The following is a 16,811-nucleotide window of genomic DNA, read 5'->3' as shown; positions in this document are numbered from 1 at the left end:
TTTGGAGAACTGTTTTTCAGACTGGAGACAATCTATCTAAAATGCCAACAAGATTTTGAGGCTGCTTTTCCGTGCTTATGTCAAATAATTCAAAGCTCAAGCTATTCAAGCATGTTCCATGCTGTCTTGGTACTTTTCAGTGCTAAGAACTTGAGTTTAAGCTTAGTTTTTGTCTCAGATTTTTAGAGTGGCAAGTTGTACAGCAACAAGGTTCGAGCCAAGCCTTGACTCCTCATTATTGGGTCTTAAAAGGCAGCTTGTTTGCAGTTACAAGAAAACATAATTTCCATCATTCATTTGATATCAAGTTTCTGGCCACCTGGTCAGCGTTAACTTCAGTATTCATCTCTTCCAGCTCTGCTTTTGACTCTTGATTCCAACCCCTGAGGGACATTTTTGGGTCTTTTGCTACTAAATGCACTGCTATGTCCACCAGCTGGTCCTAAAATGTGTCTGTGTGCAGTTTGGTGCTGGAAAGGGAGTGTACCCTTTGTTTATTAGAGCCTCTTGGCTGGAACAAAACCGACAAACCAATATGGTTAGGTTGCAAACCCCAAAAAACCAAAACAGTTTTATAGATTAAAAACTCTTCCTCTGAGGGTGAGGATTACTTAAAAATAAATAAATAGATACAGCTTCTACTGCTTAAAAATAAACTTATGGATGAATTGTTTGTTGGCTTCAGACGTCCTGTCTGCTCCTCCTGAGCTCACTGAAACCCTCTCCACTCCAAAACAAGAGACAAACACCTCTTCATCACCTCCACCATTTCGATATCTGCTTCAGTCTTCTTTAAAAACTTTGATGCATTCCCAGATAAATCTAATCTTCCAAACACTCTCTGATCTAATCCTTTCTGCAGGACCCTCAGAAAGACCTCAGCTGGGATTTGAACCAGGAACCCTCTTGCTGCAAGGCGACGATGCTAACCACCACGCCACCTTCAATAAAATGATGCTGCATTAATAAAAAAAACAGGTTTGGTCTGCAGACAGGACGGCAGAATGATGTTTTAAGTTGTCTTGTTGAACAATGCACGGATGTCCCTGGAAAAGATGGGGCCTTGAAGGCAGCATATGCTGCCATAAAATCTCAGTGAGCTTTTCTGCATTAATGCTGCCGTCACAGAAGTAGAAATGAGCTTTGCCCCCTGATCCAACCCCATACCATCACAGAGCCTGGCTGCAGGGACTGGTTGCTGACAGCAGGCTGGATGCTGCTTTTGCTCTTTGATCCATTTCTTCCAACAAAGATCTGGAATACTGATGGGTCTGACCACAGCACACGTTTCCACCGTGTGACGGTCCATCCCAGACGCCTCCGAGCCCAGAGAAGTGGACGCCGCCTCTGGACGAGGTTAACATCAGGCTTCTTTTCTGCACAGTAAAGCTTGTGAATGGAACTCTGTATTGTAGTGCTTGATAAAGGTTTTCCACAGTAATCGCTTGTCCATGTGCTTCTATCAGCTTCAGTTATACTTAATTTAGAATGAGTTAAGAGCCTGAAATACAGGAATGGATGTCTGCTAAATTGAAAACTGTCAAGACAAGGATCATATTTAATGTATACATACCAACTGGCCCTGTGACGGACTGGTGACCTGTCCAGGGTGAACCCCGCCTCTCGCCAGATGACCGCCGGGATAGGCTCCAGCCCCCCCCCCGCAACCCGACCGATGGATTAACCGGGTGTAGAAAATGGATGGATGCAAAAAAGGTCAAAGTAAGGTAAGAATAGCTTCTTTTTCTCAATTTGTTGTTCTAACTTCCTCTGATTTGAGGTTTTAGAAAGTGTAAACGTGTATTTCAAGCGCCTGGTGATCAGCAAGCCTGAAGACTACTGAGTGGCTTGAGCTGGATATGTGTGTCAGGACAGGAAGAGAAACAGATCCTCTTAGCAGCCTGGAATTGGCACACTCTCAGGAAAGTGTCACTTGAGTTGGTCAACCTCAGAGTGCCAGGCGAGATAGTTTCTTCCTCCCCCAGCAGCCTGGCCCTACTTCACCCGGCTTCCTGTGGGAGGACTGCTTACCTAAAGGCAGTCGTAGAATCCATGTACATAACTCTGACCTTTCTTCGATATGCTGCTTAGTATGCCGTACCTGGCCTCCAGGCATTAGATCAATCCAAGGATTCAAACTGCCTGTTAGGGTAATTAGACTAAGAACTCCTGCTGAGGGCTGCCAGGCATATCTAGCTCAAGCCCCACAACTAGCAAAGACTTCAACACAAACACATCATAGCGCATGTTCGAACTCTCACCTCCATGCAGTGTCTTTGCTCCCACAAGCAGCTGCCCTGATAAAGAAAAAAACCCTACAGATATTTGACTTTTTGTGTTCTGTCTTCGCCTCTCCAGCGCTGCACATTCCTCCTCTCATCTTTCTCTTCTTGTCTCCAGATGTTTCTCTAACCATGTCACGCAGACAGTGACAGAGAACAGGCAGACCATGTTCATTCCATCAATTTATTGAAAACAGATACAACAGGAAGAGTTCATTCCTGTAGAGCAGCCACCCCCCCACTCCATAACTACAATCAATAAACAACGCCTGGTTTTAAAAGCATGCGTGGCATTTAATAGATTTTAATAAAAGCTCCACCACTGTCTCTATGAAAAAGGATTGTGTTACAGCAGCAAAACCTGCGCCATAAAACCCATAAAGTAAACACTTATCATTTCTGGTAGATTTATCCCAGAGTCAGTCCAACGATTTCCTAGAAAGTACATTAACACACACAATAAATATAAGTCACTTTCATAGCTGTTATGTGGAAAATCTCTTGATTATGGAAGTTAATAGACAAATAAAAGCTAAACAGGAGTATGCAGACAATAATTTACCTACTTTCGCTCAAATGAAAGCCTTAAAAGAAGCTCTAACTCAGATTCAGTTACACAAACAAGCGTAGGCCTAGAACATTCTGGTAAACGATTCAAATGTCGGCCCTAACCTCAAAACAGACAAATTAATGGGGTCTGACTGTGGCGGTTTACAAAGGCAGATGCATGCGACCCAAGTTGGCATCTTCCATACGGTTCCATCCCGTTTTCTTTGCTCTACTGAAGTTAAAAGACAGTTAAAATCATTAAGTGGTAATGTTAGATGTCAGTTTTGATTATGATGGAAATAATAGATTCCCAACATTTACCAATTTATCCTTAGATTCCTGTTGGCCCACCAGATTTTCTCCATGCTTCATGCTTCATTCTTGTCATTTGGAGGCCCAAAAAACAACCCATATGCAACATCTGCCTGAAAAAATGATCCCCTCTCGATTGGCCGATGCCGTTTCCCATGACGGGCGAGGCCTGTCTTCGCTGTCAGCACCTCGGCTGAGTTAAGGAGCATCAAATGATTTTTCTCAACGCAAAGCTGGCAGTACACATTATTCATGTTTATTTGCCTGCAAACCACAGTCAACATTATCCAACAAAATTACATGTTAATCATTTTCATGACGGGAAAGCAAACAACACAAAGACTATCTTCAAATATTTGGGCTGCAGTGCAAGGATGGTTATGAAGTTAGAACAGATGTCCCATTTAATTAGGAAGGGCTTCATTAGGCTGCTTAAAGGAATATTTGATCTCAGTCCAGTTAGCCAATTGGAATTTGCTGAATGCCATAAGAAGGCTAATTTGACTGTGAAGACTCAATTGCAAAGGGACGAGTTTACTTGGATTTTTTTTGTATTTCTCATTGAATTCGTTGTTTTAACGTTACACTCTTTAAAAATTGGTAACAGCATAAAATGAACATGCAACATAGCTGCAGTCCCACCAGATCCAACACGATCATGTCTGCAATGGACTGGAAGAGTGTCGTTAACTATGGGTTTTGTTCAGAGCTTCTCATCTCTGACACACTGTGTGCAGCAGGGGTCTCCTGTTACAGCACCACAGCCCCAAAACAAAGAGACATTTATGGATATTTAACTAAGTGGGATTTTATTGGTATAAACCTAACACTGTTTTCATGTGTGTGAACACAAAAATAACTTCATGGATTGTGTCATTCCAATTCAAGAGCGTTTTAACCGGCCAAAAAATGTCTGTATTTGGAGGATGAAGGGTTTTGGTCACCTGTCCAACCCAGTTATATTTATTTAGTCTTAATCTTCATTCTTATTCTTACTCACTGTTTATGCTATGCTTTGCTCATGTTTTCCCATGTTGGACGATTAATTGATTTTCCACCGAGTCTCAAAGGAAAATGTTGGAAAGATAAACAGATCAGACGATGTTCAAACGTGGCACACATGAATTTACCAGCAGAAAGTCTGTGTCCGCTGTGAAGTACGTGAGAAACGTGCGGAAATAATCCGGTCCAAATCGTCTGAGCACCTCCTGTGTTAATGTGTGAAAACACCTCCAGTTGTTGTAGTCGTGCACAGTTTTCCCGAGCAACAAGTGATTATTTTTGCTCCTGGGTACAGATCAACTGTACTGGTATCAGCACTTACTTTGGGGTGCAAGTTGTTATCTAAAAAACCTTTGAAAGTTAAGCGATCTAACAAAAACATTCAACTTGTGGTATTAACTTCTGAGCTTCTCACAAGAGCTTTCAACCACATGTTACCTGTCGAGGCATTTTTCTAAATTGTTTCTTTGGTGACTGCTGATTTACGTCATCTGGGAGATGTCAGAGTATTCAAAACAAGATGAGTTTGTCCTCAGTTTCTGTCGCTTAATTAATATATTTACGTGTGAAGAGGTACGTTAGTTTGTTGAAAGAAACTATCTACTATCTGCTAAAATCTACTTTGAAGAAACTGCAGCACATTGTAAAGGACAAAACGCAAAATAACAAAGCTGTCAGAATGATCTGTGCTGCACAGAATGTAAAATGACTGCTTTTTATCAAGTGATGTGCAAGTCATGACGTGGTCAGCGGGTGCAGCTTGTGCTGATGATATAGCTCTTATGTGAAAGAAAACACGTGTTGTCAAGAAGGAAATTTGCAGGTAAAAATCACTCCTGGTGGAGGGTAATTAATAAATCAATCCACAACCTTTTGTTCTGTAGATTTGGCCAGATGTTGCCACTTGCCTTATATAAAAATGATTTATGGTCTGGAATGTACTGGGTTGTGGCAGCTTAACAAAGATATGTTGATGGAGAGGGACAAGCAAAGGAGGATTTTCAGATTTCTCGAGATGGAGAAGACAGAGGGTGAAAATGTAAGATGGAGACAAAATCATTCAGAATGATGGAGTATCTCAAGCTGAACATGTGGTTTAGGAAATGAGACCTAAGGGTGGTTTTCATCTTTTCATTATACACAAACTGCCCAAATTATACAGTATTCAAAACCAGATGAGTTTGTCCTCAGTTTCTTCAGTTAATTAATAGATTTATTTATCAAGAGTTACGTTAATCTTAGTCTTTAATATGCCACAATGCAACGATGCCCAGGCCATTAATCATTTATTCTAACTTTTGAACATGGATGGGAGGATCCTTGTGTAGCCCCTGATCTTCTCGTCTTTACCACAGTCATTTGTTCACACAATATTTCAGCAAATGATTTATGGGCGGAGTGTTGTCTGAAGATGAGTTTAGATCAAACTGGAGAAAAAAATATAACAACACACAAATGAATCCTGTCGCCTTGGTATCATGACAGAACAAACCAGAAGTGGACTGGATTCATTCAGAGAGGAAACGGCATGCAAAGAGTGTCTTTTTGTTGAATTAGTTTAAAGCGGTTTTGGGAAATCACCCCTGGACAGACAGGCAGACAGTAAACAGCCCAAAGGTCGGACACTAAATATTTCACATGTGAAAATAAAACAGAAACAGAAAATATGTCAAGCAATAAGAAAACTAATCTTAGCTGGAGACCTTTTTTGCTGTTCTCCGGGTGTTTCCTTACGCTTTGCTTGTTTTTCCATAATGCAGTCTCAACACTTTTTCTGCTTCTGTGGTAGAAATCACACAATGACCGATACTGATTGCTTTATTTTCTCAGTGTGTACCCCCCTCTCGTGTATGTTATTGCAGAACAGGAGGATATACCGGACAGGGGGCCGATGCTGAGCCTGCACAATCTGAACGTTTTCTCTCTAATAATTTGAAATCCTGTGGGGTCGATGAGGGGTGGGGGCATGAATGAGGGAAGGAGCAGGGTGTCTGGATGACTGGGCTGGAGGGTGGGGGGAGCGACGCGAAGTGCCAGATCACCAGGTCTGCTGCTGAGGGTCTGTGAAAGGTGAGCACTGCTGCAGACGGGGTCAGGTATGCAGTCTGGCAGGCACGTGCTGGTGTTCTGACCAATATGTGTAGCTGCAGTTTTAACCGACCAAAACAGTAAAACAATACCTTCATGGTTGCACCTACACGTGAGGAAGCGGCCACACATACACACGGGTTGCATGCCAAGTAATTGTTGTTTTTGTGAGTTAATATGGAGTACAGGCAACTACACACCTGCCCAGAGGAATGTTGTATCATTATTGCCTGTGGGGGGTATCACTAATGGCATTCACATTCATACCATTGATGCCAGTGGCGCAGAAGCCCCACACAACACACATGAATGACTCTGAGGCAGCTTTTTTCTCTCTCTTGTTGAAATGTGCATACATGCATGTAATGTGTAAAAAGAACATTTCTATTAGCAAACATTGAGAAGAAATGTACCCAACATTGTCAAGCTCCAACTGCAGCTCACTGAAATGTCCTTCCCTGTGACAAGATGGAAACAAACGCCTTTTTTTTTCTCCCCCCCAAAAGCAATTTTAGCCGGAATACACTGCAGATGAGCAGTCCTCAGAAAGTGTTATAGCTCAAACAGCTAAATGTTTGAGCAGCCCTCTCCTGAGACTAGCCGTAGAGGTCCCTCATATTGGGGCTCTCCGCTTACATTATGCATACGGAGGAGGGTGTGACTTGTTGGCTCTTTTTTTCCGCCTGTATAAAACGAGAAGTTCGCGCAAAAGAAAATACAGATGGAGAAGGCTAGCCGGCTCGCTGTGTCACAGAGAGTCCCCTTAAACCTATGTGACAACTCGCATACTGTCCCTTTGTGACCAGCTTAATCAGCACAATGCCCGGTCTCTGTGTGCTTTGTCTTGCCGCCGCGCTGGCTGCTTTCGTCCGGATCGCTGGCACGGTGGGACCGGTGGTCCGATGTGAACCGTGCGACGCCAGCGCGCTGCTTCAGTGCAAGCCGCTGCCGAAGGACTGCGGGGAGAGGGTGAGGGAGCCCGGCTGCGGCTGCTGCATGACGTGCGCCCTCGGCGAAGGACAGGCGTGTGGAGTGTACACGGCGCGCTGCGGCTCCGGCTTAACCTGCCAGCACCAGCCCGGAGAGAACAGACCCCTGCAAGCTCTGCTGGAGGGAAGAGGAGTGTGCTCCAGTGCCGCGTCAAAAAAACTCAACAGCATTCTCATCCCAACCCCCAAACAAGGTAGTTTCCTGCTTTCCATTTGCGCTTTTTATGATTTATGCATTACTTGTTGCTCGTGTGTGTTTGGGTGATTTGACAGGCGCCCTCTCCGTGAGGGGGGTGTTCCCTCTTTAAGCGCGTAATGTTGATAGTGCATAGACTGGTTAAAGGTGGAACAATATGCATGTTTCGCTACCTTCCACAATATAAAACACACTAATTGTCGCGCTCAGCTGTGTTCAACAAATCCCATGAGCTTCTGGAAGTTTGAAGGGATAACACCGACTAAGGGTCGGAGGATCATTCAATTGGTGTCGCTCTGGAGGCGGTCACTTTTTTTCTTGAGCGCACAGCTTTTGACAATCGCGCGTAAAACGTACATTTTTAAAATGTGGGTTTGCCTGCCCACAGTTTTAGTGTAAAGGACAACAATGCTCCAGCTTCGTCCACAAACACACACACACACACACACATGCAGAGTCTGGCTCCTCCAACCCAATATTTAAGGGATGCCACATACATACTGTAAGTACACAGTATTTAGCGGAGGCTGAGCGAAGAGCATGTCCCTTTTCTTTTGCTATGTCCGTCTTTTCCGTCAGTAAAGCTCGTGGGATTTTTATTTTCATCATGAAAATATGTGACGCAGATTCCCCAGTTCAGGAGTGAGCCAGTACATCTCAGGTGTCTGGTAGGGAGGATACACAATAAACACACCTTTTGCCAATGAGCACTGAGTAAATGCACGCTTGCACAACACTGAGAGACATCCTGTGCGTGGTGTTTTGTGTGAATGGATGCAAGCTGCTCACACTGGTCAAACGGCACACATACCACTTCCATGTGAATACATACAGTTGTGTGTTTAGGCGCAGCTGATGGGAGGCCTCCAGGTGCCTCTGTGTGTTTTCCTCTCTCTGGGTATTTGGTCTGGCCACAGTAACGTGTTGTGTGCAAGCTCTCAACAGTCACATTGTCATACATTCGCATTCAAACATGCTTGTAGCTCTTATGTTTATCTTATTCATTCAGTCAGTCTGTTATTTCTTGACCTCATCTCTTCTTCTCTATTATTTACATTGTTTATCACAAGTTGAGGCCTATGATATCAGACTAAACTAAAATAGTTCTAATTTTGGAGTATCTTATGCAGAATAGATGCAGTGGGACATATCAGTGCCAGCATATGTACAGTATCTCCACAGCTGGAGATGAGGGGGAAAGGGATGGAATTGATCTCAAGCGCCCCTGTTGGGCAGAGTGGCTCATTGCAGCCCAGTGGTTTCCACTCCCATCTGTCCCCAGCACCAGAGCAGCTTCTCCTCTCAGACGTTGACCAACTCTGCTGTTTACTCCTGTGCCATTATGCAAACAAACTGCGTAATGTGTTTATCCAAAAGACTCCTGCCTTCATGGAAGGTTTTTATGAACATTTATATTGACAATAAAAATTAATGACGGCAAGAATTTAAAACAGGGCTCAGTATTTTTGTCCTCGGTTATGGATGTTTATGGGCATTGCTGAAGATTTCAGAAAAACCATAAGCAGGCTGTTTCAGGTTAAAGAGCAGTTCCTGACTCTGCTGAGGCTGTTGTTGACATCCATGTTGTTATTCCCAGTTCTGCTGATGGCGGAGCCCCACCACGTCACTAATTGATCAGGTAGCCACAGAGAAAGGGTCGGCTGCCAGCCTGCCTGCCCACATGAGCTACACGCCTACATGCCCATCCACCGCCCTCACCGCAGCTCGCGCACACAAAATCTGCTTCGAGTTAAAACTGTTCGGGTGTGTTAGTCGCTGCATGAGTATTCCCATCGTGCCTCTGGCTTTCCAGGGCGCTGTCTGCAGGCCTGGTTTCCTCCTTCAACTGTGGTGGTGTGTTCAACCAGGTGGCAGATGGAGTTTGGTCCTCTCCGATATTAGGGAGGAGTATTCGAAGCCCCTTCTTCTCGGGCAGATGGTTCCTGCTCGGCTCTGTGTTAAACAATTTGACAGTAAACTTTCTTCAAGCTATCAATATCTGCTCCATCATCTTCAGTTTTACCTGCCCATACCTTCTCCCAGTCCTAATATACACATTCACACTTATACTCAACATTTCTTCTCTGCAGCCTTAAACTGACTTGTTTACCCTCAGGTTCTCCTCCATCTCCTGGGCTGCATACTGTGGAGATTTGTGGATATGTAATCGTCATGTTTCTGTTTATTATTTGTCTTCAGCTCCGACTCCAAACAGCCCCGAAGGCAACTAAATAACTTTATTTAGTCTGTTTCAAACAAGCCTCTCCTACGCAGCCAAGAATTCCCATCGGGACTGAGTGAGATATTAGCAGGAAGTGATAGTTTTTTGTCATTTATAAGCACTTAAACATTTGCTGAAGTTTGCTTTGATTCAGAGGAAAACAAAAATGTTAGTGGGAAACAATTTGAAGACACTTTGGAACTTTTAAACAGGCCCGAGTTTTGTAATATCTAACTCTTTCCTCCACACATATGGTGCTGAACGAAGGAGTCACTGAATTTAGTTTTTGTTTTGTTACTCAACATCAGTCAGACTGATGACCTACCTTTTTCCACACAGAAAATACTGGAAATCAAGTTGAAGACTATGCCAACGTGACCCAGACGATGACAGTGATGCCCGGCGTGGTGACTGTGAAGGGTGGTCACAGTCAGGGGTCAATGGACACCAGGTCTCCGCTGCATAACAAGCTGTTGCAGATGGCTCAGAACAAGAAAACGCAGAGCTACAAGGTGGAATCGGTGTCGGGAGGAGCCAACATGGACATGCACAACTTCTCCCTGGAGAACAAGAGGGAGTCTGAGTATGTAAGTCACACCCAGAGGCGATGAAATTTCTGTAAGAAATAGTTATGCCAGTGGCGCATAAAGATTTTCTCTGTGCTTTCTGCTGGCTTTAGTGGAGTTCAAGGGATTCACAGCGGATTATATATTACACAATGTTGCACAGCTAAGCAAGCTGCCTGGTTTTAAACACATGTAGTACACCATCTTGGATAGAAAACCGCTTCCTCCGAAGGTCTTGAAACGCACACAAACACGTGACCCGTTGATTCAGGAAATTCAGATGCATCAGACTTTCCTTCGCTTTGCTTTCCACGCCTGGCTAGATGCATGCTGGCAGGTTGATCACGCCTGTGGTTGAAACCATGTGCAAGATCATTAGATCGTGCCAATCAAGCCCAAGTACAGATGGTTGGAACAGTAAAACTTCAAACAGCTGAGATAGGGTAGGATCACTGCCTGGAATACCTCCACGTTTTCTTTCATTGTTGACTGACTTCATAATAGAGTTAACACCCTTTTAATCATGCTACCTCATCTGTTATCATGTTCCAGTGGCACGTGAGTTGAGATGTACTGCCAACTGTATATCTTGAAGAAGTTCACTTGTGTTTGATGGACTCCTCTCTGGTGAACAATTTGTTGGTGTGTTTTGGTTTTAAGCCAAATGAAAAACACGTTTTAAACAAAGCTTCGGTTGCAGATTTCATTTTGGCAGCTAGTAGTTGCACAAACTTTCAGATGTAACAGTATTGGTATAAGCTGTAAAAAGCTTCCTGAATGCTTCTTTGATATGCTAAGCATATTTAAATTATGTGTCTGCAACCAGCAATTTTTCGTTAACCAAGTCTCAAAGGCAAACAGAAACTTTGAAGAGTATTAAGCAAATACTAAATCTTTAAAGTCTTAACTTTAAAACCAACAGAGAAAGGCAATTAAATCCCTATTATTTGTATCTCTCTTTCTTTGCCAGTCTCAATTCAGAACCCATGCATCATGAGTCTTTCATTCAGAAGCTGAAAATTATTGCCAGCTAGTTTTCTCACTCTCGAGCTACTTTGATTTAGTACAAATTTACCTATGTGAGCCTTTCAGATAGTTGAAGAATCTGTAATTAAGAGGCTCTGCTCGCTGGGTATGATTTGCTTTCTTTCTACTCAGCATGTTAGTATGAATTTAAAGTTACATACATTTAGTTATATTTATGATGCATTGCATGCTGAGAGAAAAATAGCTTTTAGATGCAACACAACAGTGCTGGCCACTGAAAAACATGATAAAAGATGGTTCGTGCAACACAAATCTGCCAAGTCTGAGAGGCAAAATGGAGGAAAATCTGACATTGTTTGTCGACCTATTTAGGAACACATTATCTAGACATTGAGAGTTGAGGCCTATCTTGCAAACAGGATTCCCTCCATGTGGGTTTGTCATAGGTAGCATATGACCGATTTCCTCTCCAGGTGTTGCTGAGAGGTGTGAAATTGCAGTATTTCTGGGATTTCTGCTTGCTAGTTAGCATGATTCTAGCTCACATACCATCTAAAACATCCAAAAACATCACATACTGAGGAAAGCAAATAAAGTGATATTGAGAGGCATATAACCTGCTTTCATGAACTAGTTAGCTCTAGTTATCCTTGATATTGCCTTCAGTTAATAATACTGAACAAATAACCATTAGGAAAGACTGGTAAGAATATCAAAAGTGTCCATGATGAGCTCTGGAGGCAGTCAAGAGAAGGAAGTCTCAGAATAAATGGCTGAAATCAAACCAGGTGTCCTGCTTGTTCGACTGCTTGCAAGATAGCTTCCCAGTATCAAGCACCACCATCACCACTAAAGTTTTAATCCTGCACGAAGGTCTAAACTGGGAATCGGATTTATTGTAAAAGGAGGAGAACATGGACCAGTAGGTCGAGTTTGGCAAATATTCTATCTGGAATGACCTCCAAAAGTCTGGAAAACAATGAATTTTTTCATTTTTTTATTTGCTGATTGGATCCAAACCACATTTGGAGACGATTAGTAATCAGATTGTGATCAGACGTGATTGAGTACAGATGTGTCTTGTTGTGGACGTTATGGCTGCTCAGATGATACTTTTTTAATTTGCATTTTTACTTTTTTATCACTCGCACTGCGCCACAAAAAAACCCCATAAAATCCAGAGTGTCGCAAACGATGAGAAGAGTCGATGCTGCAAGACATCAACAGTCTGTAGACAGAAATAAATTGCGTCCTTGCTCTTTGTGGGGAGGATTCTGCACAGACAAACTTCTGTGTTGGAAAGTCCTATCATCAGCATAGCCACATATTTACTTATGCCTATGTTGTTACCGCGGTGGCCCAAACAGAAAGATCTGTGCTGTTCGGGCACATCATTTGGATTTGATCATTTGCTACACAGACAATCAGTCCCAAGATCCGATGCCTGCTGTCTGAAAAACGCCACAGTGGCTTCCCGCTCCGCCTCAGCCGTATGCAGCTGGCAAAAATGCATCTTATTGTCAGCCCATGGGTAGGTGGTATGCATGTGGAGGCTCGTGCATGTGAGGCAAAAACACAAGGTACAAACAGTGCAAAACATTACTGTACTCTGCAATTTGTGGTTGAAAACTCCACAGTGTAGCTTTACCTTCTTTACAGTTGTTTAGAAAAAAAGAAGCTTTGATTACAAATATTTTGGGACAGAAAGTAGTAGTTTTTTAACAAAACTGATATCTCATTTGGGGATTTAACCTCTTCAACTTGGACCTACCGGCGGGTTTATCTCTGCAGCTCAGTGTTGTTCAGACCATAAATGCTTAGATATCCAGAACGTTATTTAAAACAATGCCATGCTCGATGTTTTTAATGCATAAACTGAAGCACAAGACATTTAGAATGTCTATTTTTAAAGGGATTAGTCAAACATAAAATAATTTCTCTTTATTTAAAGATTATATGACTTCAAGAATGAAGATTGTTACTTTTTCGACAGATAAGACAGTCCAACTTACCTTAAGGAGGTGATTAATGGGACATTTCGGGTTGAAGTTGAGCAAACATTCCAGATGTATTCATGTCTGTCACTGTGCATGGATAAGTGCTTAGTATTTAAGTGTATTTGCTGTGTTGCTAGGGGCCGTGTCGGCGGGAGATGGAGAGCATCCTGAACAGTCTTAAAATCAACAATGTGCTCAACCCGAGAGGCTTCCGCATACCCAACTGTGACAGAAAGGGCTTCTACAAGAAAAAACAGGTGAATGGCTCTTTATGCGGTTTCATCTCTGTCCCTGCTGTTACACACCGTGTCTGTCTCTCTGTCGCGCACACACACACACACACACACCTGCGGACATGCAGAAAGACCCACCACATGCCTGAACACTTCCAAAGAATCCTCAGACTCATCCCAACCACCCACAGATGTGCAATCCTCTTTCTTTTCTTTTTTTTTTGCAGCTCAGGTTGCCTTGACAGCCACATCAACACTATATTATCAGAATGGCTAATAACCATGTATTACCCTGGTAAATGCTCTGCAGCCGTCTGACTCATGCCTCACAGGAAATGAAGTCGGTCAGGTGTGTTTGTGGGTGTGTGGTGTGGGAGAGTGTGGGGGGTAGGGATGTAAGAATGCGGTTTGGGCGTGTGTGTGGCACGGTAGATGTGGCAGCAGGGGAGTGTATGTATGCAGCTTGTTTGATGGCGGTAGTTTTGGTGGGGGTGAGTAGGTGTGGGGTGCTGTTGGTGAGGTAAAAAAAACAAACAGGCTGTCACTGGTTTAGTTTTTCTTGTCCGTGGTGCAGCAGACCGGGGCCACCCATAGCCTGCTCATTGGAAACACAAGGAAAACAGAGTGGCTGCTAAACTTCAGAGTAGCTGGGCGGGTGACATGCGCTGACCTGAGGGAAGGAGGGGCGAGACAAAGGAAGGTGATAGATGAAGGCAGGTAGGGCATTGCTAAGATACACAGCGTGTCAAGTAAATACCACCATCCTTTTTTATGAGACTGGGAGTCTCATCGGGGGGATTTTTACCAAACTGGAGTCCATTCTGAGAAATGTGTGAGTCACCAAAAAACCCCACAAGCACTATTACTCAACTCTAACTGTCACACACACACACACACACTGCAAAATCCTCCTATTTCCCCACATTTCTTGAAGCGTGGCTTCATTGTTCTGCTATTAATGCCAAACTCTTCCTTGTTCTTTTCCCGGATTTCATCATCAGACGTCCACAAAGGGACAGGTTTTGGTCTGTGGATGTGTGAGTGTTGCATGCTGCGGTGTGCCAGGTCTCGTCGCCCTTTCTCAGAGGGCCAGTGGGGGTGTTGTGTTAAAGCCATCCGAGGGGATGTGCCTTCACGGTGTGTTGCAGAGATTTATGACCGGAAACACGGCGAAGAGGAGACCGTGTGAACCGTCTAGGGTGACAATACTGTGAAAAGAAGGGAGCAGGGGAGTTTGGGAGGGATGGGTGAGTGGCTGGGTGGCGGACTGAAGACTGTACAAGTGATATACTGTCCGTCATTGCATCTTAAATTCTTTGAAAATGACTTAGTCACAGATTGTTGAAGATAGCTGGTGTTGCATCTCTCACGTATGTACGATACCAGGAACTGAATGGGGCTTTCTGATGAGGTCATTCCAAGAATGATGAAAGTAAAAGCACAACTGTAAGTTCACCACTTCTAAGTAATTGTAGGGCTCGGGCTGACAATGGATTGCATAATGTTCCGCAAATTAAGTCACGCAGAAGTAGAAAAGGAGAATGAAACTCCCCAAAGCTTCTAGAGTTACACCAGTGTTTGTAGACAGATTTTGCTTTGTTTGAAAAAGGTGTCAATACTCACTGAAGGAGTTGAAAAAGCCTATTTTAGTCATTTCTGATGGCGCTAACTTAAATTTCCTTCTTAATATATATATATATAATATATATAATACATTTTTACCATATTTTTTACCACATTTCAACAAGATTTTTAAAAAGTCCCTGAAAGGTAAGACGTGAACACATCCCATCTGCTTAAAATTGTCCATGAAAGGAAAAGTGAGAAACGAATGTTACGTTTTAGCTTCTAGGGGACTTTTTCTTCCATTTTTTTTAGACTACAGTCTGTTTTTTTGGAATCTTATATCCCACTCGGCCTCTCTCTTCCTCAGAGTCTCCCTCTTTTGAGATCTGAAGCACTCATCCGGTATGAGAGAGCATGCAGTAAACGGCCCAAACTGCTAATATAAAAACAAAAAAATACTCAACTGGCAGTTTTATTGTCAAACACTTACCTTTGCCTTGTCTGAAGTTAGACTATGTACAGCTGGAGGGTCCATGCAAAGTGTCATCTGCTGAATTTGGATAACAGTCACCGCAGAACATAATGGCTGCTTGCCGGTTAAAAACACCATGAGAACTTAATTCCTACACAACATATCGGCTTCAGGACTTCCACGATGCGTGATTCCTGTGTGTTTCCTGTACGTTTTCAGCAGCAAACAACAATAATCGCTGCTTATGTGGCCAAAAACAAACATTAATCAATGTACTGGTGGAGCTTTGGATCATTTATGTCTTTATTTAGTCAAAGTATAAAACCAATGATTCATTTTGACGTTAGTATCAAAGTATTTCCGAGGCACAGCGAGTAAAGCCTCAACTGTGGTGGAAGTTGGGCGGGAGTTTGGCACCATTATAGGTTAATGCTCTCGTGCATAGAAGAAAAATAATCCATGTTATCAAGTCTGAATAATGAAAGTAGCAGACTCCCTCCTGATAGCAAATCCTGTATCTGGTGTTTGGAGAGCAGGAGTATTAAGTTGGAAATTGTTTTTCATGATTAAAAGCAGAAAAACTTGGCTACATTCTATTTCCAGCATGAGTCAAGCATCACTTTAACTCTGTGGAAGACTACGGTTGTCCCCAACAAGCTACTTGTGACAAGGTTAGTTGGATGAATTGAACAGGATTTTAACATGACTCGGATCTGTGTAGCCTTGCAAATGTGGCTGTTTTGCAAGAGTTTTGGGAGTGAAGCGGTGCGATGTAAAAATAGTTCAGCATGCCTCTGTTTGTTGTTTAGTAGACACGCCTTGCAGTGCTGAAAAAAAGCGAGCAGTATCTGTCTCGTGCACATCTACACAGCGCTCAACTGGAGCTTTTTCAGTTGTTTTATGTCACAGACAAATGTTTCTTTGAGGAGTGCAGTCAAAGGCCTGGACCCAATCAAAAAGCAAAGCTGTTGATTAGACAGGCTACTATGGACAAAGACACTTTATTGGTAATATCTTCAGCTGTTTGCAAACTTATTTTCATCTATTTCTTTGGATGAAACTGCTTTAGCATTACCTGGCTGGACGGTCTGTAGAAAATATAAGCAAATACTAAAAAAAAAGATGATACGTATGATGCGCCTTCTGATTTCTCCTGAAGACGAGGAGCACGAATGTGGGGGGAGGAGCCTGCCGTAATGCAGAGTGATTACACTTTCCTCTTATCAACCCACTCAAACTCGTGTTTTCTCGTATTTTTTTAAATGCAGACAATCTGTGCTGATTGGTGTAGCTAGTAAGTATCACAGATGGAAATATATATCCAAGTGAAAGAGGTGGCACGCATGTTTGT

At 43.0% G+C, this 16,811-nt stretch overlaps 1 protein-coding gene across 1 annotated transcript in view; it reads left to right on the top strand.

Moving 5' to 3' along the window:
• Positions 1-6,831: 6,831 nt before the first annotated feature.
• Positions 6,832-16,811, top strand: part of igfbp3 (insulin-like growth factor binding protein 3) — a 41,841-nt gene continuing 31,861 nt past the window's right edge. Inside the window, exons 1-3 of the mRNA XM_072388937.1 lie at positions 6,832-7,416; positions 9,979-10,226; positions 13,327-13,446. Coding sequence (XP_072245038.1) covers positions 7,053-7,416; positions 9,979-10,226; positions 13,327-13,446 — 732 coding nt within the window. The 5' untranslated portion in view covers positions 6,832-7,052. The remainder of the gene's footprint in view (positions 7,417-9,978; positions 10,227-13,326; positions 13,447-16,811) is intronic.

This window comes from Leuresthes tenuis, unplaced genomic scaffold (assembly GCF_036924035.1).
Source record: "Leuresthes tenuis unplaced genomic scaffold, fLeuTen1.0.hap1 SCAF_7, whole genome shotgun sequence".
NCBI lineage: Eukaryota > Metazoa > Chordata > Actinopteri > Atheriniformes > Atherinopsidae > Leuresthes > Leuresthes tenuis.
Note: the sequence above shows the minus strand (reverse complement) of the source record. Positions and strands in the feature narration are given on the sequence as shown.